Source organism: Ornithorhynchus anatinus, chromosome 2 (genome assembly GCF_004115215.2).
Source record: "Ornithorhynchus anatinus isolate Pmale09 chromosome 2, mOrnAna1.pri.v4, whole genome shotgun sequence".
NCBI lineage: Eukaryota > Metazoa > Chordata > Mammalia > Monotremata > Ornithorhynchidae > Ornithorhynchus > Ornithorhynchus anatinus.
This window is the reverse complement of record NC_041729.1, coordinates 75,767,722-75,793,840: the sequence shown is the minus strand read 5'-3', so window position 1 is coordinate 75,793,840 and position 26,119 is coordinate 75,767,722. Positions and strand designations below refer to the sequence as shown.

Below are 26,119 nucleotides of genomic sequence, written 5' to 3'. Positions count from 1 at the left end.
TCTCTACGGAACCATATTCACTTGGTTCAACTACCTTTCTGCCAGTCTCATTCCACTAATCCACAGCCCTCATTCACCTCCACAGAAGTTGTGGAGTGCTAATCAGGCTCAACTTGTCCCCCTGAAATTTATCTTTGCTTTCTTTAATTCCTACCTCTCCTGTGCCTGGAAGAAAAATTTTCTTTCTCCTTCTTGACTCCCATGCCCACTGCCCACGTTAGTTGTTCCAGACATTTAGCTCCCTCCTCAAACCCGCTGCAACCTCACTCCCATCTCTTGCCCCTAGTTGTACTTTCCAAGTGCTCAGTACAGTGCTCTGCAAACAGTAAGCACTCAATAAATACAATTGAATGAACGAATGAATAATGACCTGGACACATATTTTATCGATAAATTTGAAACCATCAGGCGTGAACTCCCTAAAATCTCTCCTGCCCCTTCTTCAACTCTCCCTTCCTTCCCAGCAGTATCTCAAGAGGAGATCTCCCATCCCTTCTCAAAATCTACCCTAAAACTCTCGCTCTTTCCCTCCTTAGCTACCATCCTCAACCGCTCACTCTCCAGTGGCTTCTTTCCCACAGTCTTCAAACATGCCCACATCTCCCCCATCCTAAAAAAATTCACCCTTGCCCACACAGCCTTCATGGGCTCCTCAGCCCCCTCCCATTCCTTAACTGTAGGGGTCCCTCAGGGTTCAGTTCTTGGTCCCCTTCTATTCTCCAACTACACTCACTCCCTTGGAGAACTCATTTGGTCCCATGACTTTAACTATCATCTCTATGCAGATGACACCCAAACTATATCTCCTCCCCCATTCTCTCTCCCTCCCTCCAGGCTCACATCTCCTCCTGCCTTCAGGACATCTCTACTTGGATGTCCTCCCACCACCTAAAACTCAACATGTCCAAAACTGAGCTCCTTATCTTCCCTCCCAAATCCTGTCCTCTCCTGAACTTTCCCGTCACTGTGGACGGCACAACCATCCTTCCCGTCTCACAAGCCCGCAACCTTGGTGTCATCCTTGACTCAGCTCCCTCATTACCCCACATATCCAATCCGTCATCAAATTCTGCCGGTCTCACCTTCACAACGTCGCCCAGATCCGCCCTGTCCTCTCCATCCAAACTGCTACCACATTAGTACAATCACTCATCCTATCCTGTCTGCATATGGCATCAGCCTCCTTTCTGACCTCCCAACCTCCTGCCTCTCCCCACTTCAGTCTATACTTCACTCTGCTGCTCAAATTATCTTTCTACAGAAACGTTCAGGGCATGTCAAGCCCCCATTCTCAAAAATCTCCAGCAGTTTCCTGTTAACCTCCATCTCAAACAAAAACTCTGCACCTTAATAATAATAATAATGTTGGTATTTGTTAAGCGCTTACTATGTGCAGAGCACTGTTCTAAGCGCTGGGGTAGATACAGGGTAATCAGGTTGTCCCACGTGAGGCTCACAATCTTAATCCCCATTTTCCAGATGAGGTAACTAAGCACAGAGAAGTTAAGTGACTTGCCCACAGTCACACAGCTGACAAGTGGCAGAGCTGGGATTCGAACCGATAACCTCTGACTCCCAAGCCCGGGCTCTTTCCACTGAGCCATGCTCCTTCTTAAAACCACTCTATTACAACTACAAGCCAGGGTTAGAGAAACCTTTCAAGAATTCAATGAGAACAATGTTCCTACCTGAAAATTCAGTATCTGCTGTAGTCTTTCCTTCATCTGATGACATCTTTGGTTTACCACAGAATCCAACAAGGATAATCTCCCCAAAAGACAACCCAAAGTATCTTCTATAACATCTCGATTTTCACCTTGCTCAGGAAATGCTTGGGAAAACAAGTTTTTGTTCTTATCCATTTCTTCAGACATCTCCTTAATATCTTTGGCGAGGGTCTGAATGGGGTAAAGAAAGAGCACACTTACCAATGTAGATATCTTAATCAGTCAACTGGAAATAAGAGTCATTGTCTCAATGACAGAATGCTAGAGAGGGTTGCCTGGACCCTCTTCTGAAATCAGTTACTACTCTTACTGCTCAATGATAATTTCTACAAGTTTTCTGATTATTTTTTTTTACTACTTTAATAGTCATAGCATACTGAATTAGAAGGAAAGCTTCCTTTAGTGTCTAAACAAAAGCATTTACTTATCATGTGGTTTTCTGCAATCATTCTAAAATACAACTTATACATTCAAACATGCCTATCCTTCATCTATATGTTAATTACATGGGAGATCTACACTGTACTCCAATATTTTTGTGAAGAACTGTCACATTTTCTTTTCTACCTTCTATGTAAAATAGATATGGGGATGCAAAAATTAATGCTCTTGAAAGTTGTGTAGGTTCTTAATTTCTTAGAACTATTGTGCATTTCCTTTTGCGGTAAATTTTGCTCATAAATAAAATTAATTTTCTAAAACATAAACTGGCAATACAGAGTAAAATATCAATGTGAGTTATCAAACTTACTTCCTGGTTATAGAGGCAAGTTTCTGTTTCTTCTGGTAAGAGGGCTGTAGCAACAAAGAGGTGCTCTTCAACATCATCTAACCAAGTAGATGTAGCTGAGACACCATCATATAGTTTTTGTTCCAAGTGAACATTTTGCCCCTCTGCCCCTCCATTCTGGATGTAGAAGCCAAAAAGGAGAAACAAATGTGTCAAATTACATTTATTCAGGAATAAGCATATTCAGACAGAAGCCAGATATTCATACCCAAACTACTTTGAGCATCTTTACCAATAAGCATAACAACTTGAGGACTTAAAGGGTCATTTTCCACCTCACCAACTTGACACTGCCTTAGGAATCTGCCCTGGCCTACATCATCCCTCTGAGATCAAGAACAAACCCTACCATGAGGAGTCAAGGATAGAAGGAAGCTGGCTGTGCAGATTAAATCATGCTAAATTGTAAACCCTTTGATGGATGGATCATATCTATTTACTTTACCCTCCCAAGTGCTTAGTATAGTGATATACACTGAGCAAGCACTCAATAAACACTATTTATTTATGGGTTACCACCACCAAGCTCATCACCTGGAGAAATCTGGGGGCCTCGCTCCCAGCCCAACAAGCCTCATCCCTGGAAGAGCCCTCTAGACTGTATGTTTATTGTGGGCAAGGAGCAGGTCTGTCAACTCTGTTATATTGTATTCTCCCAAGTGCTTAGTACAGTGCTTGGCACACAGTAAGCACTCAATGAATACCATTCATTCATTCATTCAATAGTATTTATTGAGCGCTTACTATGTGCAGAGAACTACTAAGCGCTTGGAATGAACAAGTCGGCAACAGATAGAGACAGTCCCTGCCCTTTGACGGGCTTACAGTCTAATCGGGGGAGACAGACAGAGAAGAACAATGGCAATAAATAGAGGCAAGGGGAAGACCAATAAAAACATCGTAAAAACAATGGCAACTAAATAGAATCAAGGGGATGTACATTTCATTAACAAAATAAATATGGTAATGTAAATCTATACAGTTGAGCAGACAAGTACAGTGCTGAGGGGATGGGAAGGGAGAGGGGGAGGAGCAGAGGGAGATGGGGGGAAAAGAGGGTTAAGCTGCGGAGAGGTGAAGGAGCCACTGATTGACTGAATGATCGACCCAAGAAGAAGTGGAAATCTCACATAATTTTAGGCTTCATTTCCAGCACAGGTATGATATGTATCTATCCATAATTTTTTGTCTGTCTTCTTTCTGGACTGAAAGCTTGTTATGAAAAGGAGACTTATCTATTAACCCTGTTATATTGGACTCTCCCAAGTACTTAGTACAGTGCTCGGCACACAGTAAGCACTCAATAAATAGGATTGACTATGTCTTGGAATTTCTTACAAACCTGGGTAGTCATACAAAACATTAAGGACATTTTGAAATTAATAATAAAAATAACAATGATAATAATTAGGGTATTTGTTAAGTGCTTACTTTGTGCCAAGCACTGTTCTAAGCACTGGGGTAGACATAATGTAATCAGGTTATCCCACGTGGGACTCAGTCTCAATCCCCATTTTACAGCTGAGGTAACTGAGGCACAGAGAAGTTAAATGGCTTGCCCAAAGACACACAGCTGACAAGTGGTGGAGCCAGGATTAAAATCCATGACCTCTGACTGTCAAGCCTGGGCTCTTTCCACTGAGCCACACTGCAGGAAATCAGGTTGTCCCATGTGGCGCTAAGTGTCTTAATCCTCATTTTACAGATGAGGCAACTGAGGCACAGAGAAGTGAAGTGGCTTGCCCAGACTTGTTCATCCCAAGCGCTTAGTACAGTGCTCTGCACATAGTAAGCGCTCAATAAATACTATTGAATGAATGAATGAAAGGTCAAACAGCAGAGAAGTGGCAGAGCCGGGATTAGAACCCACATCCTCTGACTCCCAGGCTTGTGCTCTTTCCACTAAGCCACACTGTTTCCCCTCAGCAATTCATGTAATGAGCAATCAGGTAATAGACTGGTTGCTTTCTTTTCCTGTTAGTGCTTGCATGTGTTGACTATTGAATTTTTACATCTTAAAGGACTGATTTTCTGTGTATCTCTTTCCATCTCCTGGCCAACTGCCTTCTAGCTAATAAGCAATTTGTGAGCAGGTTTTACATCTAGTTCATTCCCACATGTCAACTACAGTGGGTAGAGCACAGGCCTGGCAATCAGAAGGATCTGAGTTCTAATCCTGGCTCCAGCACTTGACTGCTGTGTGACCTTGGGCAAGTCACTTAACTTCTCTGTGCCTCAGTTCTCTCATCTGTAAAATGGGGATTAAAACTGTGCGCCTCATATAAGACATGGACTGTGTCCAACCTGATTAGCTTATATCTTCCCCAGGACTTAGAAAAGTGCTTGACACATAGTAAAGCACTTAAATACCATCATAGTATTATTATTACAACAATACACTGTACCATGCAGTAATAGTGGATGAAGGCAAGGAGAGAAATCCCAAGCAATCATGATGCCCTGAGACTCAATGTTTACTTCAGGAGTGTTTGCAGCTGGCTGTCTGGAAAGCCAAGGAGAGTATTCTGGAGACTCTGGGCAAGACTGAAATGAGATTTCGAAGCACACGAACAGTGCCACAGTACCTGGGATGAGACCTCTTCAAATGCCTGGTTCAATCCATCCAGCAAAGATGCTACTGAAGACTTATCTTGGGCCTGTCCTTCTCCTTTGTAGAGTGGCACGCCAGCTAGCAGTCTATTGGGTCTGCTGTACAGCTGTTGTAAAACAAGGGCTGGTTACATGCCAGTATTATTACTGCATTAGAAATGCCACATTTGGAAAACCTTCCTAGTAACTTCAAGTATTCATTTACGCACTTCTTAAAACGATGAACAAATTGTGACATAGGTGTATGCTTAGCAAATGAAATATTGCAATAAAGGATAACCACCAAAAAAGTCAAAATTTGTTATGCCTCAAATATTTGAAGGTCTTTTGATCCATCGAATATGATCCTGAAATTGTGAATTTACAAACGACAGATGGAATGATTAATGCTCACATGAACCCAGCTCAGTGGAGACATTTGAATCCCTCCAGGCAAGTTAACACCCTTATATCACCTGTCCCTACCTCCATGGACAATACAGCCACTAACTCTGCCTAAAGAATTCCTTTCTCCACATTGTTGGAACTATTTTTCATTCACTTATGGCCCAGAGATGCATGGAAAGTCCTTGAATTGCACATATAGGCACTCATATCCTGATGACTGTGCTTGGGAAACACACCCCCCAGGCACAGGATGGCATTTAAATGATCCTGTCTTTCCTCCTTTAGACTGTAAATTTGTTATGCGCATTGAATGTGCCTGCCAACTCCCCCAGGTGCTTAATACAGTGCTCTGCATATAGTAAGCGATCGATAAATACCATTGATGATGATGATTCTAGGCAAAGTACTTGCAACTGACAATTATTCGGACCAAGACAGAGGCTATGTATTTGCCTGCAACTGACAAATCCTCTGCACACACAAGCCCCCACTCCCCCAAACCCAAGGACTAGTCCAGTACTAAGTATGCAAAATTTGGTACAGTGCTTTGCACACAGTAAGAGCTTAATAAATAGTATTACTATTACTTCTACTATGCTGATCTAAGCACTTATATCTCAAGCCTTGACTACTGCATCAGTATCCTCCCTCTCTCCTGTCTCTCCCCACTCCCACTGCTGCTCAGATCATTATTCTAAAAAATAAATCAGTCCACATCTCCTCAATCTTAAAAACCTCCAGTGGTTGCCCATCCATCTCCACATCAAACAGAAATTCCTTACCATAAGTTTTTCAGCACTCAACTGGCTCTTCCCCTTCTGCCGTACCTCACAGATCTTCTACTACAATCAGCCTTCACACTTCACTCTTCTCATGCCAACCTACTCACTGCATCTCAATCTCATCTGTGTAGCCCCCGTTCCCCTGCCCACATCCTCTTTCTGGCCTGGAACTCCCTCTCCGTTCATATCTGACAGGCCACTATTCTCTCCATCTTGTAAACCTACAAAAATTACATGTCCTCCAAGAAGCTTTCCCTGATTAAATCCCCACTTCACCTATTTGCTCTTCATTCTGCATTGCCCACACACTTGGGATTTTACCCCTGAAGCAGGTCACCCTACCTCCAGCCTCAGAGAACTTACTGATATTCTTATACTCTGCCACTTCCCCATCTATAATTTATTTTAATATCTGTCTCCCCTCAAGTCTGTAACCTCCTTGTGAGAAGGGATCATTCTACCAACTCTATTGTATTGTACTCTCCAAAGTTTGTGCTTAGGACAGTGCTCTGCACAAAGTAAGCATTCAATAAATACCATAGACTGTTTGACCACTATTGGTCACACAAAGCCAGGATTAAAACCTTGCAGGGATAGTATGGCACATCCAAAAATAGTATGGCACATCCAACGGGAAACACTTTACTTTTGGACCTCTTTAAAACAGCTTCCCAGCATTGTTCTATAATTTCAGGTTTCATGACTGCCCTTTAACAATCTTGCCTTACTGCTCAGCATGACCACATCAGACTAAAGACTCACAGTTAGTATAAATCTCTCCCTGCTGAGGGGCTATACTGTCAATTTTTCTAGCTTGCAGGTTTTGACGATGTGCTTTGCAAAGAATATGATAGCAGAATTGGGGACCTTCTGAGACAGTGCGTTTGTCTGGAAAGAGTGCAAAGGTGCTGGAAAAAATGCTTGTGCACATGTTCATGGCATCAGACATAGATAACTTCAATGAGCACTTTCCTCAACCCCGAGTTGTGCAAGAATGCAAGATATACATTATAGGACCTGTGTTGGTATTCATAAACTTCATAATAATGGGGTAAATTTCCTGCACTACAGGGACCTCAGACTGTGCATAGTCCAGTTTTATAAAATAACTGAAATTCAACTATTGCAATTTTGAACTACTATTTATTCCAATTTATGTGTGAATTCCTAGAGAACAAGGACGGAGCTTAATTCAAGTTTGCTGTATATGCCCAAAGTACAGTGTTTTGTATTAATAAAAAGACTGAATGGTTTTGATGACGATCCTTGGAGAGTTTTGCTGGTGTGCAAAATATAGAATAAGTGGAATTAAATATGTTTAATAGTGGCAAAGCCTTGAAATTGACTTGCTCTTTCCTTATATCAAAATGGTTTTTATATCACAACCTAATCAAATTTTGTCTTCACAGCATAGCTTCTGTTTATTTGCAAGTCAAATTCACCATTCTGTCGATCATAACTGAGAAAATGAGGCCTATGGAAACAGCATGGGACTAGGAGTCAAGAGACCTGGGTTCTAATAACACTACAGATACTGGCCTGTTATGTGACTTTGGTTAATTCTCTTTCCCTCTCTGCACCCCTACTTCCTCATCTATCAAATGGAGATAAGAACCTGCTTTCCCTACCACTTAGATTCTGATCCCTGTGTGGGACAGAGACTGTGTGATCAAATACTATACACTTCCTAAATACCATTACTATTACCCTATAATTATTCCTAATAATCAGGTTTTTGGTTTTGATAGAGGTCCCAAGGTCATTATCATTCAGTGCTACTTTATTTCACTTTTGAGAGTTTTGAAAAAGGTATTTATTTGTGCAATGTCCTCAAAATCTTCCTCTAAGCATTATGTATTTTACATCTTTCTTGGAAAGTTATAAAAAAATTTAAGACCTAAAATAAAGGCTATGGAAACTTAACTGCCATCAAGTATATGAAGGTTTACTTATGGGGACTACACTGTAGACTAACCAAGAAAAATGGACATAAAACAAGAGATTTGGGTTAGATATAAGAACATTTGATTATCTGGGTGATAAAACACTGAAATAAAGATATAAAGGGAGACTGGAAGGTTTTTATCTCTGGAAAGCCTTAATATTATTGGTGAAAATATTAATAACTCAAATGTTTTCACATTACCTGTATCTTGTTGTTTTCACAATGTCTTCACAAAACAGAGGTAGGCATTATCGCCATTTTGCAGATGAAGAAACTGAGGCACAAAGAGCTTAAATAATTTACCCAGAGTCCCACAACAGACCTGGCAGAGCGAGGACTAAAATTCAGTTCTCAGCTTTTAAACATGTTCTCTTCTCCTAAGCCATGTTGTCCCGGTAGACAATCACCTGATCAGGATGGCTTAAGCACTAACTTACAGGCTGGACACAGATGACTGGACCAAATGATCTCTTGTGCTCCTTCCAACCAGAGGATTTGGGGTTTATTCAAGTCTGTCTACCTTCAATACCAAGATAATAGGCAAAGAACTGAAAAATAAAAATAGATACCAGTTGGTCTTGTTCTTGTTCTAAAGCATCCTTTAGGAGTTTTTCCTTGGTACTGAATTCCTGATGCAAACTTTCCCACTTCATTCTCATTTGGTCTTCAGTGGAGGTCTTCTCACTTTCAGAACCCAACTCCTGAGAAAGCACATCAGGCTTTTCACTAGAAGTAGAATAAATCACCTAAGGTTACAGTGTGCAGGGCAAAAGTGATCAGTATGAGAAATTGATGTTCAATGTTCGCAAATCAGAATTGACATCAAAATTTGGCAATGAATATTTTTAGTTTTTATACTCTAAAACCATAAACATTTAAAAAGAGACTAACACAATTACACTTTATTTCATAATGGCACAGAGTAATAAACAGGGCTAAACAACTTTAAAATAAAGTACTGGTGAAGGCCCAGAACTGGATAAAGCTAAATTAGGGTCAAATGTAAAATTTAGGTCCTTAGTGCATTTAAATGAAGAACATTTCATTTCTCTACTGGCTTGGTCTCAGGGCCCAAGGTAAATCTTTGCTTTTCCTGATGTATGTTGTGAAACAATGGAAACAATGCTTGTACATAACTCAGTGGAAATCTTCCAAGGTCTTTTGGATCAGAATTCATTATCCAAGTCTTTCCAGGGCTTCCCAGAAAATGTGGGATGCAGGTTTAAGTAGTTCCCTAAACTCTTAGCACAGGCAGATGGGACTTGATCACAAGGCTATTTTAACAACTGAGCAAAAACTCCCAGGGTCCCTCTATCTTAACCCTCCAATGTTCTCTCCACTGGCCCTGCCACCCACTCAACTTCAACCACTGTTATGAGGTAAAAGCAGACCTCACAGTCAGAAAAGAGAGAAGGTAGGCACTGACATGGGAACTGGATAGTTTGAAAAGAAAAATCTTGGCCTGAATAGCTTTTTCTAAAGAATTCTGATCTCACTACATCAGGACGACCAAAGCCTGAATGTGATCTTGCCTTTTTATCTGGATAAAAGTTCACCAATTCAGCACTCTAGTTACACATTTCCATTACCCATATCCATCCAGTTAGTACTGGGTGGGTGTGAACCAATACCAAAGTCCAAACATCACAAATTTTTAACAGAAAATCACTTGATCCCCAAATTCCAGTGTCAATAATTAGCAATATTTCTTGAGTATAGTCTGTGCTGACCACTGCATCTAGACACTTGAAGATCCTATTACCAAGTAGAAGGTGCAAGCTCAGCCTCAAGGAGCTTACCAATAAATCATATTTGAGAGCTTACTGTGTGCAGAACACAGTACTGAGCACTTGGGAGAGTATAATATAAAGAGTTGGTAGATACATTTCCTCCCCACAACCAGCTTACGGTCTAGAGGGGGAAGAAAGACATTACTATAAATAAATTCCAGATATGTACATAAGTGCTGTGGGGCTGAGGGAGGGCCAAATAAAGGGAGCAAATTCAAGTTCAAGGGTGATGCAGAAGCAAGTGGGAGAAGACAAAATGAAGGCTTAATCAAGGAAGGCCTCAGTTTACAATCTAAGCAAGACAGTTATACTTCTGATTTCACTGTGCATATAACTTACATTTAGCTTTCTTCCCTAAGAACCTTTCTTAATTTTTTGATGGGGCTGTCATTGTAGATACTATTCTATTTTTATTTGCACTTTTTCATTTTATTTTTGAACCATGCTGTATAGTACTTTATTTTTTCAAAGCACTTCTACAACAATCATTGTCTCATTTAACCTTCACAACAAAGCTGTGAGGTGTAGAAAATGAATTATTAATACATTCATTTTACAAATAAGGAAACTGAGGCACAGAAAAATGAGGTGACTTGCTCAAGGCCATACAGCAGGCCAGTGGCAGAATGGGCTCAGGATCCCATGCTTCTGACTCCTGGGCCCAGACTCTTTCCACTAAACCAAGCTGATGCCAATATTTCTAAAAAATAAAAATAAACATATTGAACTCCCCTCACCTGTCCCTCACTTCACCATCTCCTGGATTAATATGGTAGGAAGGTTGACCTAAAATGGAATGGAGCTCGGGTGTATCTCCAGCTTTCATTTTCCAGATGGTACATGGAAATTACTTGTTTGCTCAGGAATGTTTGTACATACTTCCCCCTACGCCCTCCAATTAGTGTTAATAATAATTCTGGGAGGAAAACCTCCAGTAATTTTCCTCCCCAGATCACCCAAATACATGCCCTCATTTCACTGGATTGCAGCTGGAGGATAGACTTCACCACCGGAAAGAAGATGTTCTTACAAAATGGGTTTAAATTTGAACTGTGCTCTCGAACTGAAAGGCCAACAGTGACGGATTGCCAGAAAACCTCTTTATTTCTTTTCTTTCATGGGAGATTTTATTTCTTGGCCACTGGATTTAATTACTTCATTTTTTTTTGGATGTATGCCTGGAGTTTTGTGGGCAGTGGATGGATAATACTCTTCTCTACAAATAAAAACGTTTTTTCCTAAAAAAGCAGTGTAATAAATTAAACACTCTACTTGTCTGATCTCTAAAGTACTTTGCAGAATGCCAGTTTCTGACCACACAGTTATTTAAAAGGTACAAATATTTTCATATTTGCAAATGTAATTTATAATCACTTGCATTCTTCCCCTGGACAATTTCCCACAATGGTAGAGAGGAGAGAGAGAAAATGAAGTCTTTGCAAGAAAGTCACAGGAAAGAGGCAGCAAAAGAAACTTATTCAAGTATTTGGTGAACAGATCTGTGTGGTTCTGGCTTTTAACTTTCAGTGTTTCATTGGGAAAAGACATAATCCTGAAAGGAACAGGCAGTCCTTGTAAAACTCAGCTTTGGCCACAAATATTTGGAAGGTCTTCAGTCAATCAGTAAATCATATTTATGAAGCACTTATTGTGTGCAGAGCACTGTACTAAGTGCTTGAGGAAAGCATAATGTAACAATATAACAGACATATTCCCTGCCCACAATGAGCCTATAGTCTAGAGGGTCTTGATGTATAAGTCACAGTTGCTAATACCTTACTTTTTATTCACTTCCTCAAACATGGTCAGCATGATTTTTAAACATGAAGGACAAAAATATATAATTTGAGGCTCCATGGCTACAAATTCAGGCTCATCTCCTTTTATCCTCTCAGTACAATTTTCTCTAATTTCTCTCCATCTCTTTTTTCTTATATTTTTCAAGCCCTTACTAAATTACTAGGTTGGAGTACTGTGCTAAACTCTGGGGTGAATACATGGCAAACAGTTCAGATAATGGCCCTGTCACACAGGGGTTCACAATCTAGGGAAGGTAGAAAACTTTGTCTTTGTTTCATTTCCCCTTATTCATCTAACTGTATTTATGACTGCTTTATCTTCTTGTTCCCAAGGGACTCTCTCCTGCCCAAACTTCTCCTTGAAGGAATGAGGACATGTCCATCTAAAGTTCTCCCATAAACAAAGGAAGGGACTAATAATAATAATTATTATTATGGTATATGTTAAGCATTTACTATAATGTTGGTATTTGTTAAGCACTTACTATGTGCCGAGCACTGTTCTAAGCACTGGGGTAGACACAGGGGAATCAGGTATCCCTGATCAGGTATTTAAGCCCTACTTAAAACTCACCTCCTCCAAGAGGCGTTCCCAGACTGAGCTCCTCTTCTCCCTCTACTCCCTCTGCCATCCCCCCTTTACCTCTCCGCAGCTAAACCCTCTTTTTCCCCTTTTCCCTCTGCTCCTCCACCTCTCCCTTCCCATCCCCACAGCACTGTACTCGTCCGCTCAACTGTATATATTTTCGTTACCCTATTTATTTTGTTAATGAATTGTACATCGCCTTGATTCTATTTAGTTGCCATTGTTTTTACGAGATGTTCTTCCCCTTGACTCTATTTATTGCCATTGTTCTTGTCTGTCCGTCTCCCCCAATTAGACTGTAAGCCCGTCAAACGGCAGGGACTGTCTCTATCTGTTGCCGACTTGTTCATCCCAAGCGCTTAGTACAGTGCTCTGCACATAGTAAGCGCTCAATAAATACTATTGAATGAATGAATGAATGAAAGGTTGTCCCACGTGGGGCTCACAGTCTTAATCCCCATCTTACAGATGAGGTAACTGAGGCACCGAGAAGTCAAGTGACTTGCCCAAAGTCACACAGCTGACATGTGGCCGAGCAGGGATTCGAACCCATGACCTCTGACTCCAAAGCCCATGCTCTTTCCACTGAGCCACGTTGCTTCTATGTGCCAGCACCGTTCTAAGTGCTGGGGTTGATACAAGGTAATCAGATTGCCCCACGTGGGACTCACAGTGTTAATCTCCATTTTACAGATGAGGTAACTGAGGCACAGAAAAGAAAAGTGACTTGCCCACAGTCACACAGCTGATAAGTGGCGGAGCCAGGATTAGAACCCATGACCTCTGACTCCAAAGCCCGGGTTATTTCCACTAAACCACGCTGTTTCCCTAATAGTAAGGGAAGAATATTTCCTTTAATCTGCAACTCTCTAGGAGGCAGTAGCACCTACCTTCATCACTGAGGATGTTGCAGGCAGTGCCTCTGGATCCCTTCTATTTGTCAAGCTGGTTTGGACTGAGATGTGAGGGATTAGCAATTCAGTCAAACTTTCCAGTTTTATACATTATGTGCATCAATGAATGCATAAATCATTATCAGAAGTTCACATAAGTGTACAGGATGCAGCATATTCTAGTGTAAAGAATGTGGGCCTGGGAATCTGAGGTCCTGAGCTCTAATCCTGGCTCTGCCACTTTTCTGCTGCGTGATCTTAAGCAAGTCACTTTAGTTCTCAGTGCCTCAGTTACCTCATCTGTAAAATGAGAATTAAGACTAATATTGTACTCTCCATACAGTACTTGGACTGTGTCCAATCTGATTAGCTGGTATCTACCCCAGCACTTATCAATCTTTCAATTGTATTTATTGAGCACTTACTGTGTGTATTAAGTAACCATTTGGGAGAATACAATATAACAGAGTTGGTAGACACAGTCCCTGAGCAAAACAAGCTTGGAGTCTGAGGGCGAGACAGACATTAATATAAATGAACTACAGATAAGTACATAAGTGCTTTGGGGCTGCTGGAGGGGTGAATGAAGGGTGCAAATCCAAGTGCAAGGGTGACAGAAGGGAGAGGGAGAAGAGGAAATGAGGGCTTAGTCGGGGAAGGCGTCGTGGAGGAGATGTGCTTTTAGTAAAGCTTCCAAGGTGAGGAAAGTGATTGTCTGCCTGATGATATGAAGAGGGAGGGTGTTTCAGGTCAGAGGCAAGATAAAGAGTTCTGTTTTGCACATGTTGGGCTTGAGATGTAGGCGGGACATCCAAGTATAGATGTTCCAAAGGCAGGAGAAACGTGAAACTGTAAAGGAGGAGGAAGATCAGGGCAGGAGATGTAGATTTGGAAATCATCTGCATAGAGATGGTAGTTGAAGCCACAGGAGCTTAGCACAGTGCCTGGCATAAACTAAATGGTTAACAAACACTAATGAAAAAAGGGATGGTTGAAAAATGAAAGGAGGGGAAACAGGAAATGATAAAATCTCCAAACACACCTAAGGGAAGAGCCATCTATCGATGTATGTTGGGTTAAGATTTCTTCTCCACGGCTTGCAACCGATCGAAGGAGGTTCTTCTGTTCTGCAAGCTCTTGTTCTAGTTCCTAGTCAAAAATAAACAAACACTGTAAGCATCTTTTTAATGAACATACTATTTATATTTCTGCACTTACTGATCCTTAAAGAACTTCAAAACAAATGTGTTGTCAAAGTATCAATTTGTTTACAAAAGTAAATGCAAATGTTTTGCTTCAGTCTGTCCTAATTTTAGCTCTTCAGTTGTAATGAAAGACAGGCACTTCTGAAAATAATAAAAATGTCTGTTCCAGGGATTAGGGATAACTGCTGGGCTATGGTGCCCCCAAGTGGCTCAGGTGTAAATGTAAAATAATTTTTGATCCTAGATAGAAATCAAAGTGCTGAGCACGATTTGGTCTGCTCTTTGAATGAAGTATACATAGAGTCCATTCTCCTGTAATCAATCAAGGACTTATTGGGTGTAGAGTACTGTACTAAACGCTTGGGAGAGTACAACACAACAGAGTTGAGAGATAACTACCCTGCCCACTAGGAGAGCTTACAGTGCTTACAAAGGGGGATTCACTCATTATTCATTCATTCATTCATTCAATTGTACTAATCACACTACAATTGAATGTACAATTCATTCAATTGTACTAATCCTAAGCGCTTAGGAGAGTACAATATAACAGACACATTCACTGCTCACAACGAGCTTACACTCTATAAAGGAGTTATGTATTTGAAGAACCTCATATCCCCCGCGCTTAGAACAGTGCTTTGCACATAGTAAGTGCTTACCAAATACCATTATTATTATGTTAAAAAAAAAACCCTCACATTATGGGACTCCTCTCGACTGTAAAATCCTTGTGGTCAGGAAATGTGTCTACCAACTCTGTAATAATGTACTCTCCCAAATGCTTAACTCAGTGCTGTGTACACAGTAAGTGTTCAATAGATAGCATTGATTGATCATATCTTAACTAGCATAGCCTAGTGGAAAGAGCACAGGCCTGGTAGTCAAAAAACAAGGGATTTAATCCAGGCTCTACCACTTGCCTGCTGTGTGACCTTGGGCAAGTTACTTAACTTCTCTTTGCCTCAGTTTCCTCAATTGTAAAATGGGGATTCTAAACCCATTCTCCCTTCTACTTAGACTGTGAGCCCCATGGGAGACAGGAACTGTGTATGACCTGACTGCTTTGCATGTAGCTCAGTGCTTAAAACAGTATTTTATATAAACACACATACATACACACACACATGCTGTGTTTGTCTGCCCAACTATTTCTACCACATTATGTTCTAAAGGTAGATACCCTCAGATGGAAGAATGTTTCCTAATTCCAAAGTAATCTTCTCTCAAAAAACCTTAGTGAACCTGTTAGAGTACTGACTCTACCAATTTAATACTTAGTAGAAGAAAAGATGAGGAATCATTTATCAATAAGGTATTGAAACTACTGGTGCAGCTCTTTTACAAAGTAAGAGCTTAATAAATACTATCACTACTACTAGTTTAGAAACTGACTATAGGGTGAAATGTAAAAATGGAGAAAGCAATCCAAGGGGATAAATGTTCTTTCCACAGGCCCCTTCTGTAGCCATTGCTTAGATAATCTGGAGTGAACAATGATTCTCCCAAAAAGGCATGTCTAGTCTGCAGATTAGAGGGTGGCAGAAGATACTTTACTTTTTGTCGCTGGAGACTGCTCTGTTGCTGCTGGCTTCGTGTTGTTCGAGCTTGTGCCAACCATTCCTGGACACTTGGACTTTGTGCGGCTGCTAACTCTGCTTCACATTCCTCCTTCTCCTGTGATGTCCCCTGTTGGGAATAAAGCAGAAATAAGCACATGACACCAGGTGGAAATGGGAGTCTTGAGAAAGTGAACTGGAATGATTGACCTGATAGTCTTTCCAAGTGAGAAGGCAGCATGGATAAAGCACAGGCCTGGGATTCGGAAGGACCTGGGTTTTGATCCCGGCTCGGTCACTTGCCTGCTATGTGACCTTGGGCAAGTCAAAACTTCTCTGTGCCTCAGTTATTTCATCTATAAAATAGGGATAGACTGTGAGCCCATGTGGGACAGGGAATATGTCCAACCTGATTAACTTGTGTCTATCAAAGCCTTTAGTACAGTGCTTGGTTTAACAAATACCATTTAAAAAATAAGGAAAGGAACTGGAATCTCACTGCTATGAGTAGTATATTCAAAATCAAAAAGGAAAGATATGGGTTTATGCAGAAGGCCAAAACTTTCTCTTTTTTTCCTCTCTATTTTATATAGCTATGAAAAATTACTAATTTTGAAGGTAGTGTCTGCAAACACTCTGCTTAACACCAGGGCAACTTCAAGAAAGGAGATTGCTATAACAGTCCTACCATGCTTAATCACTAGGAGAGTACACTTATGACTATATGAGGGAAGGGAGGACTGATAGCTTCTCTCTCCTTGCCAAATTGCCAGTGAGACTGCTAGAGCCTCAAACTCACAATGGAGCCAGAATAGTAGCCAAGGAGATCAGACTGACAGAGGTCCTTACTGACAGTTATGGCAGTCATACTGGTGACGGCAGAGACAACAGGAACCCAGTGAAGACCCTCACAGCACTTACCTTCCTATCTATAATTAATTCTTAATGTGTGTCTCTGCCTCTAGAGTGTAAGCTCTTTATGGGCAGAGAGTGTATCTGTCAACTCTGTTGTTTTGTACTCTCCCAACCACTTAGTTCAGTGCTCTGCACATGGTAAGCACTCAATAAACATATGATTGATTGATTTCTCTTTCACATCATAAGCAGCAATCTCTCTCAATTTATATCCTTGCTATTTTTATTTGACCTGAATAGAACTGAGATTTCTATTACGAAGCTTGTAAGAAACAACTCTGAGGACTCCTTATAAGGTATTATTAACAAGATTATTATATCCTGACTTGACTTCACACTGAAGACCCAATAATAATGGAATCATTTATGGCTTTTTCCTAAAGTAAACCAGAATGCAACTGGACTTATGTAGAGGGCTTGGATCCCACACTTCTGAATTTAAAGTCAATTCTAAAAGCAAAAACGTCCAATTAGATTGTCTGGATGGTTTAATTACAAAGCACTCAAAAGATCAAAGAGTCCCTCCCTCTTGCCAGGCTCCCTTTTATCCCTTCTCCCTGATGATGGTGATAATGGTATTTGTTAAGGGCTTAGTATGTGCCAAGCACTATTCTAAGCACTAGGATAGACACAAGGTAATCAGGCTGTCACAAATGGGGCTCAGAGTCAATCCCCAATTTACAGACAAGGTAACTGAGGCACAGAGAAGTTGCCCAAAGTCACACAGCTGACAAGTGGCAGAGCAAGATTAGAGCACACGACCTCTGATTCCCAAGCCCATGCTCCTTCCACTAAGCCACGCTGCTTCTCCATGTACGTCTCTTGGATCCAGGCCCACATGTCCAGTAAACTCTAAGCATCAGAGTTTTTAAAATTCCCATAGGTCTTTTGACATAAGAAGCTGCATTATGCTCATCTGAGGGTTGAGGAGTTATCTGAAGTTTTCCTACTTCAGAGAAAGCAGAGAGTAAAGTAATTTAATTAATGTTGGTGTTTGTTAAGTGCTTACTATTTGCAGAGCACTGTTCTAAGCGCGGGGGTAGATACAGGGTCATCAGGTTGTCCCAAGTGAGGCTCACAGTCTTAATCCCCACTTTGCAGATGAGGGAACTGAGGCATTGAGAAGTGAAGTGACTTGCCCACAGTCAGCTGACAGTGGCAGAGCTGGGATTCGAACTCATGACCTCTGACTCCCAAGCCTGTGCTCTTTCCACTGAGCCACGCTGCTTCTCTTTAGGAAACTGAGGCCCTTCCTCTTAATTCCACTATTTGTCATACTCAATTTTATGCCAAATCCTCACCAATTACAAATCAATGTGGTAGTTGGTTCATATTAATTTTGCTTCTATAGATTGAATTCAACCTAAATAAATTCTCACCATGATTGCAGAGTAACTTCAATAGCAGGTATGTAGGCATCTGCATAATCAATAGGAGTTGTAAACTCTTCCCTTATACAATACTTAAATTCCTGCTTACATATAAAGCTGCGTGTCAGCTGGGACTCTTCTCGGAGAATCACTAAGAGAAACTTCTAACGGAACCCAAAAACCAAGGAAAACCACTATACATTTAGAAAGACCCTTTTTTCCCTCCCTGCCTAACAGTCATCCTCAGAGAGAGAAGGGTCTCTGTTCTCCCAGGTGTGATCTGTTAAATATCTATCCAAGGTCAACACACCTCCTTCTGCTGATTCCAGGTTACATGGTTTCCAATGAAAACCCAAGTGAAATGAGAGGAAGAGGATAGGCAATATCCATCAGATTTGGCTACCTGGTTTCCTTCAGGCCTGTTTTGTTTTACTTCAAGCCCAGGTTGTTTTGGCAGTATTTTATTTTAAAAGCCACAGTAATACATATAGGACTCCCAGGAACTGTGTCTACCAACTGTTATACTGTACTCTCTCTAGGGCTTAGTGCATTACTCTACACAAACTAAGCACTCAATAAATAGGTTTGACTGATTCTTTAAAAATATGAAGAATGGGTTACCTTCAATCTCCTATATTTTAATCTCCTCTCAAGTAACCTTCTCCAATTAACTCAAACAACTGAAGTCATGTCAATCCAATAGTCACCTTTAGCACTTATGTATTATACCTACCCTCAGCACTTACGCATATTCAATTATTTATTCACCTATTTCACCCTAACATGTTTGTGTTAATTTCTGTTCTTTCCTTGTTCTTTGTTTTACTCCCAGTATTTGAACTGAGAGTCTCCCCTTCTCTGACTGTTCTTTCTCAGTCTTTTTGTATTGGCTCTTCTTGCTCTGCCTCCAGCTCCCTAATTATAGGTGTACCTCAAGACTCAGTTCTGGATCTCCTTCTATTCTCAATCTAGAGAAGCAGCATGGCTCAGTGGAAAGAGCCCGGGTTTGGGAGTCAGAGGTCATGGGATCTAATCCCGGCTTCCCCACTTGTCAGCTGTGTGACTTTGGGCAAGTTACTTAGCTTCTCTCTGCCTCAGTAACCTCATTTATAAAATGGGGATTACGACTGTGAGCCCCAAGTGGGATAATCTGATCACCTTGTATCTCCGCCAGCGCTTAGAACAGTGCCTTAACAAATACCATTATTATTATCATTAATCTACTTCCACACCCTTGAGGAGCTTTTGCTCTCGCAAAGCTTTAACTACCACCTCTACGTAGATGACCCCCAAATATACCTCACTAGCCATGACTTCTCTCCTTTTCTGCAAACTTGCCTCTTCTGCTGTCTCCAGGACTATGTCAACATGGATGTCTTGCCAGCACCTAAAACTCCACATCTAAAACTGAACTCATCTTCCTTTCAAAGTCCTCTCTCCACCTAACTTTCTCATCACTGTTGACAACTCCACAATCGTCCCTGTCTCACAAATCCACAACCTTTGCCTTATCCTTGTCTCTCATATTGATGTGGTGACTAAATCCTGATGATTCTTTCTTCACAACACCTCCAGAATCTGCTCCTTCTTCTCTATCGAAACTGCCACAACACTGATGTTCTTCCCATTGACGCTGTTTAGTGCCATTGTTCTTGTCTGTCCGTCTCCCCCGATTAGACTGTAAGCCCGTCAAACGGCAGGGACTGTCTCTATCTGTTGCCGACTTGTTCATCCCAAGCGCTTAGTACAGTGCTCTGCACATAGTAAGCGCTCAATAAATACTATTGAATGAATGAATGATCCTAACTCTACTATTGCACCAGACTCCTCGCTGACGTCCCTGCCTCTCATCTCTCCTCTCTCCGGTCCGTGCTTAATTTTGTTGCCTGAATCATTTTTCAAAACAATGTTCTGTGCATGTCTACCCACTCCTTAAAGCCTTCCAATGTTGCCTAAAATTCTCTAACACCAACCCATTCATTTTGCCTAGCTCTGGTCTCTCTCACCACCAGTCAGTCAATCGTATTTACTGAGCACTTCCTATGTGCGGAGCATTGTACTAAGAGCTTGGGAGAGCATAATATAACAGTATAATGGATACATTTCCTAGCTTCAATGAGCTTACAATCTAGAGGGGGATACATGCATTAAATACATAAATTAGAGATATGTTCTTAAGTGCTGTGGGTCTAGGAGGGGAGATGAATAAAGGGAGCAAGTCAGGGTGATGCAGAAGGGAATGGAAAAAGGGGAAAGGAGGGCTTAGTCAGGGAAGGCATTTTGGAGGAGATGGGCCTTTAACATGAGTTTGAAGGGTGGGGAGAGCAACTGTCTACTCTCTGTCAAATATGAGGAGGGAGGGCATTCCAAGCCAGAGGCAGGTTGTGGGTGAGAGGTCAGATGGGAGATAAGTGAGACTAGGGTACAGTGAGAAGGTTAGCATTAGAGGAGCGAAGTGTGCGGGCTGGTTCGGGCTGGTTTGCAGTTGGAGACTAGCCAAGTGAGGTAGGAGGGGGCAAGGTGATTAAGTGCCTTAAAGATGATGATGAGGAGTTTCTGTCTGATGCAGAGGTGGATGGGCAACCACTGGGGTTTCTTGGGGAGAGGTGAAACATGGTCAGAACATTTTTGTAGAACAATGATCTGGGCAGCAGAGGAAGTTTGGACTGGAATGGGGAGAGACATGAGGCTGGGCAGGGGGCAGGGGCAGTCAGCAAGGAGACTGATGTAATAATCAAGGAGGGATAAGTGATTGGATTAATGTGGTAGCAGGGGCACCAACTACTTGCTCACACCCTCCCTTCTTCCTGGAAATCCCTCCCTCTGCACCAGAAAAACAACTGTTGTTCCCAACTTCAAAACCCTTCTGAAATAACATCTCCCTTCCCTGATTAATCTAGACTGCAAATTCCTTCTGCACAGGGATCATGCTACCAACTCTACTGTGTAGACATGTATTCATTCATTCATTCAATAGTATTTACTGAGCGCTTATTATGTGCAGAGCACTGTACTAAACGCTTGGAATGTACAAATCGGTAACAGATAGAGACAGTCCCTGCCCTCTGATGGGCTTACAGTCTAATTGGGGGATAAATAATAATGTTGGTATTTGTTAAGCGCTTACTATGTGCAGAGCACTGTTCTAAGCCCTGGGGTAGATACAGGGTCAACAGATTGCCCCATGTGAGGCTCACAGTCTTAATCCCCATTTTACAGATGAGGGATCTGAGGCACAAAGAAGAAGTGACTTGCCCACGGTCATACAGCTGACAAGTGGCAGAGGCGGGATTCAAACCCATGACCTCTGACTCCCAAGTCCATGCTCTTTCCACTGAGCCACACTGCTTCTCATGTGTATTGCTCTACACTAAGTACAGCACTGTGCACACAGTATCTGCTCACTATATACCACTGATTGATTCATTCATTCATTCATTCAATCGATTCCTTCATCTCTCTCGTATCAGCCCCTCCACTGACCCCTCAGCCCTTCCATATTACCTAAGCACTGGGTACTTGTCTAGTAACTCTACTCACCGAAGTGGCTAGCACAGTGCTCCACCCTAAGAACTCACTAAATACTCTTGATTGCTTGTTAGAGCGAACTTCTGGAGGGTATCTGGTGTATTCTCCCAAGAGCTTAGTACGGTGTTCTGCACACAGTAAGGCTGATGAAGATTCATTTATTCAACTGTATTTATTGAGCACTTACTATGCACAATGCACTGTCTAAGCACTTAGGGAGTACAATATGACAATAAACAGACACATTCCATGCCCACAGTGAGCTCACAGTCTAGAGGGGGAGAAGATGACAACAACAGTTGAAATTCGTACCCAGTCCCTGGAACTGTGTTTCCAAAACTGAGAAACAGGGTAAGATAAAGGCTCCTTCTTCTCTGGACCATCATCCTTATGGTTAGAGCGGTCCCATTGAACATCCCTAACTTTCCTCCTGCAAATATCTTTAACTACTGCCCTAAATTGCAAGCTCTTTGTGGGCAGGAAACTTATCTGTTAACTGTGTTGTATTGCACTTTCCCAGGTGCCTAGAACAATGATCTGCATTCCATATATACCACTCACTCATTGATTACTCCCTCTTACTGCCTACTATGTACTGTCATCTATCCCAACTATTAGAATCTTTTCACATTTTATGCACTATCATTGCAGCAATCAAATGTTTAAAAATTGCTCAAATAAAAAAAAAACCTGCTGCCTTTTTAAATTCTCTTTTCAGGGACTGCAAAAATGTATTGGAACTTTGTTTTAAATTTAAAGAATCTAAAACTCTCATTCCAAAAAAGATTTAGTATTTCTTAATTCCTCCACAACAGTCTTAATTGCTTAATGTTAATAAGAATGTCACTGGGTAAATGAAGAATAAAAATCAACTCAGCACTGGATTTGCTCTTCAAAACTGGGAAAGTAATCTTTTAAGTGTTTAAAAATAGCAAAAGAAATTACAAGAAAAAATTTTGTGATAGAAAGAGATTAATGATATAAGTTCAAAGAGTAATTAGCACTTAATAAGGTGTTATACCCACCTTGAGCATCAATAAGTAGCACTGGTTGATACTATACCATTTGTTTAGGGATGACCTATGCCTTAATAAAACCTTGCTATTACTCTATACTATGCCATGGTAAATACTAAGCATTCATTTGCCAAAACACTTTGCCAGTGTATCTCCCAGGGCCCATCCTTTTACAAAGAAAGAGAAAAGAGGAGTTAGAGAGGTGTGTGCTCTTGTGTACGCATTTGCACATGCCTAAGAGTTAAAGTACACTGCTTTTTGTTTCCTACCCTCTGAATGCCCTTGAAACACTCAGCCAGAAAAGGCATTAAAATATTCAGCCAAGAGCTGCTTCTTTTTAAAGTTAGTGACCCCCAAAATGCTTACTTGAATGTTGATCTGCTTATCATACAGGGCTCTTTGCAGTTCCAGAAGACTCCCCTTTAGCGTCCTCAGTTTAACCGCCAGATGCTCTGCCTCGTCCTTGGTGTGAGCCTTTCCTTCCATGAGCAGGTTTTCATTGTGAACGGACAGCTCTGACAAGGCCACTACCTTCTGTTCGATTTCCACCAGCATATTCTGAAGCAGCAAAAACAAACAGCAAATTCATACATTTCCTAGCATCCAGTGCAAGGTTTCACTCAAGCCCTACTTCGTCCTTTGCCAATCTATCAGCTGAGCTGTTTTTCACTGTTACTCTCTCTCATTATTGTGAGATTGGGATCCTTTAGAAACTTGTGGATATTTGGCTTTTCCCAACTGCCAGCTGGGAGCTTCTCAAAATTCAGGAGAAGTCCCCTGAATGAAGAATGTATCATTTGCATAGCTAAAATAAAAGCCTGACTGCTCAGCTGCTATTCCATTCTTTCAGGACTAGACTATGACACTCCTGGATCCAGACAATGAAGAGATCACATCAAGACAGAACGGGATTGCCCTGTCTTGTCATTCAGAGCTGCCCCTTCTCCCACCCACGATGTTACAATGGAATTGATAGCCTTTCTTCTGCTTGCTTGTTCTTTCAGATTGGTGCCTAAATAGCCCTGAAATCCCATGAATAATCCTCTTTAGCCCAGGCACCAATTACAGAAACCAATCAGATTCTTATTTTCCCCAGTCTTTTGCAGATAGGCAAATTAATGCTCCAGGGTTCACAAACATGCATTGTGGACTTCGCTTCACTAAAAGCATAAACCATTTGACTATACAATTTTCAAAGACATAAATCTGAATGAATCTGAGTATCATTTCCCTAGCAATTCTAGGGCTGCAGAGACACTTTGCCTGGAAAGAAATGTGTGCTAAACACAAAAGAGCAAAGCATTAAAATAAGAGTATTTCTAATAACCCTGTAAAGAAATAAGTGGTTATTCTGCTTATGGGATACCCAATACTAAATTCTCTGAACCATGTTCTGCATAGATTTTACTCTCAAATAATATGAAGCAGCATGGACCAAGTTCATTGTGGGCAGGGAACGTGTCCGTTATATTGCACTCTTCCAAGGGCTTAGAACAGTGCTCTGCACACTGTAAGCACTTAACTATGATTGACTGATTGGAAAGACCATGCACCTGGGAGTCCCAGCTCTGCCATTTGCTTGCAGAGTGACCTTGGGCAAGTCACTTAATTTCTCTGTGCCTCAATTTCTTCATTTGATAAATGAGGATTCAATACCTGTTCTCCCTCCCACTTAGACGGCGAGCCCCTTGTGGGATGGGGGCAGGCTCCATGCTCAGCTCCATGTGCACTCACAGTGACCATGGACGGCCTAAGCACTGGGGAGGAAAGTGCTGGGGCAGGGGGCAAGTTCAGCAACTCTTCTGGGGGCTGCAAACACTTAACCCAGGAATGTGTGCTTTCCAGAACAGGGAAGAGGGACAGAAACTCAGGCTCCAGGTTGGCTCCTTCCCTCTGGCTCAGCAACTTTATGCAGCAGAGGGAAGGAAAGTGATTTGGAGGTTGGTATGTGAGAAGCTATTTTTTTATGGTATTTGTTAAGCACTTACTCTAGACTGTAAGCTTGTTGTGAGAAGGGACTGTGTGTCTGTTGTTCTACTGTACTCTCCCAAACAGTTAGTACAGTGTTCTGCAGACAGTAAGTGCTCAATAAATACAACTGAATGAAATAATAATAATAATTCTGGTATTTAAGCTCTTACTTCGTGCCAGACACTGTACTAAGTGCTGGGGTGAATACAAGCAAATTGGGTTGGACAGTCCCTCTCCCACATAGGGCTCATAGTCTCAATTCCCATTTTAGAGATGTGGTAACTGAGGCACAGAAGTAAAGTGACTTGCCCAAGGTCACACAGCAGACAAGTGGCAAGGCCAGGCACTGTACTAAGCACTGCGGCATATACAAGATGCCCCACAAGAGGCTCACAATGTTCATCCCCATTTTACAGATGAGGTAACTGAGGCACAGAGAAGTAAAGTGACTTGCCCAAGTTTTCACAGCAGACAAAGGGTGGAGCCGGGATTAGAACTCAGGTCCTCTGACTCCCAGGCCATGCTTTAAACATTAGGCTGTGTTGTGCTGCTGAGTACACAGGAGTACCCAGACTGGGTGGGGCTTCCCTTCCTGCCCACTGGCACAAAGGGTAGGGCAGGGGGAGGATTCCCCAGTCAGAGCAGCCCAATTCTGGGCCCAGATCTTCCTGGGGCATCTGGGATAAATATGTACTGGTGTAAGAAACCCTGATCTTTTCATTGGTCACGACACCATGGGTTCTTAGATCAGGAAGAGTTGCCAGCAGAGCTGTTACTGTCCAACTCACTTTATGCAGGATGGCAGGCCATGATTTGGGGGTTTACGTGCTCCCACCCCAAGGGTCTTGGCTGCTGCTTTGGGCCAGACTGGTAGGAGGGCAGTCCCAACAGCAGCACTAGGGGTGGCACAGCAACAGGAAGGACAGAGCAAAAGGAAAACTCCCCCATTTCTTTTATGGTTTTTGATACATGCTTACTACGTGTCAAGCACTGTTCTAAGCACTGGGGGACATACAAGTTAATCAGGTCAAAGAAAGTTCATGGGACTCCCAGGCTAAGTAGATGGGAGAACAGGTACTAAATTCACATTTTGTAGTTGAGGAAACTGAGACACAGAGAAGTTAAGTGATGTGCCCAAGGTCACACAGCAGGCAAGCAGCAGAGATTAGAACCCATATCCTCTGGCTCCCAGACCTGTGCTCTATCCACTAGACCACACCACCTTCTGTGAAACTCACCCAACCCC

At 41.8% G+C, this 26,119-nt stretch overlaps 1 protein-coding gene across 12 annotated transcripts in view; it reads right to left on the bottom strand.

The window, feature by feature from the left end:
- Window positions 1-26,119, bottom strand: part of SYNE1 (spectrin repeat containing nuclear envelope protein 1) — a 518,607-nt gene that overhangs the window by 135,802 nt on the left and 356,686 nt on the right. For all 12 annotated transcript variants that reach the window (XM_029048032.2, XM_029048087.2, XM_029048053.2 and 9 more), the window contains 7 exons: window positions 23,269-23,460; window positions 16,072-16,203; window positions 14,352-14,458; window positions 8,811-8,967; window positions 5,103-5,234; window positions 2,479-2,634; window positions 1,689-1,898 (listed from right to left, as the gene is read on the bottom strand). In XM_029048032.2, coding sequence (XP_028903865.1) covers window positions 1,689-1,898; window positions 2,479-2,634; window positions 5,103-5,234; window positions 8,811-8,967; window positions 14,352-14,458; window positions 16,072-16,203; window positions 23,269-23,460 — 1,086 coding nt within the window. The remainder of the gene's footprint in view (window positions 1-1,688; window positions 1,899-2,478; window positions 2,635-5,102; window positions 5,235-8,810; window positions 8,968-14,351; window positions 14,459-16,071; window positions 16,204-23,268; window positions 23,461-26,119) is intronic.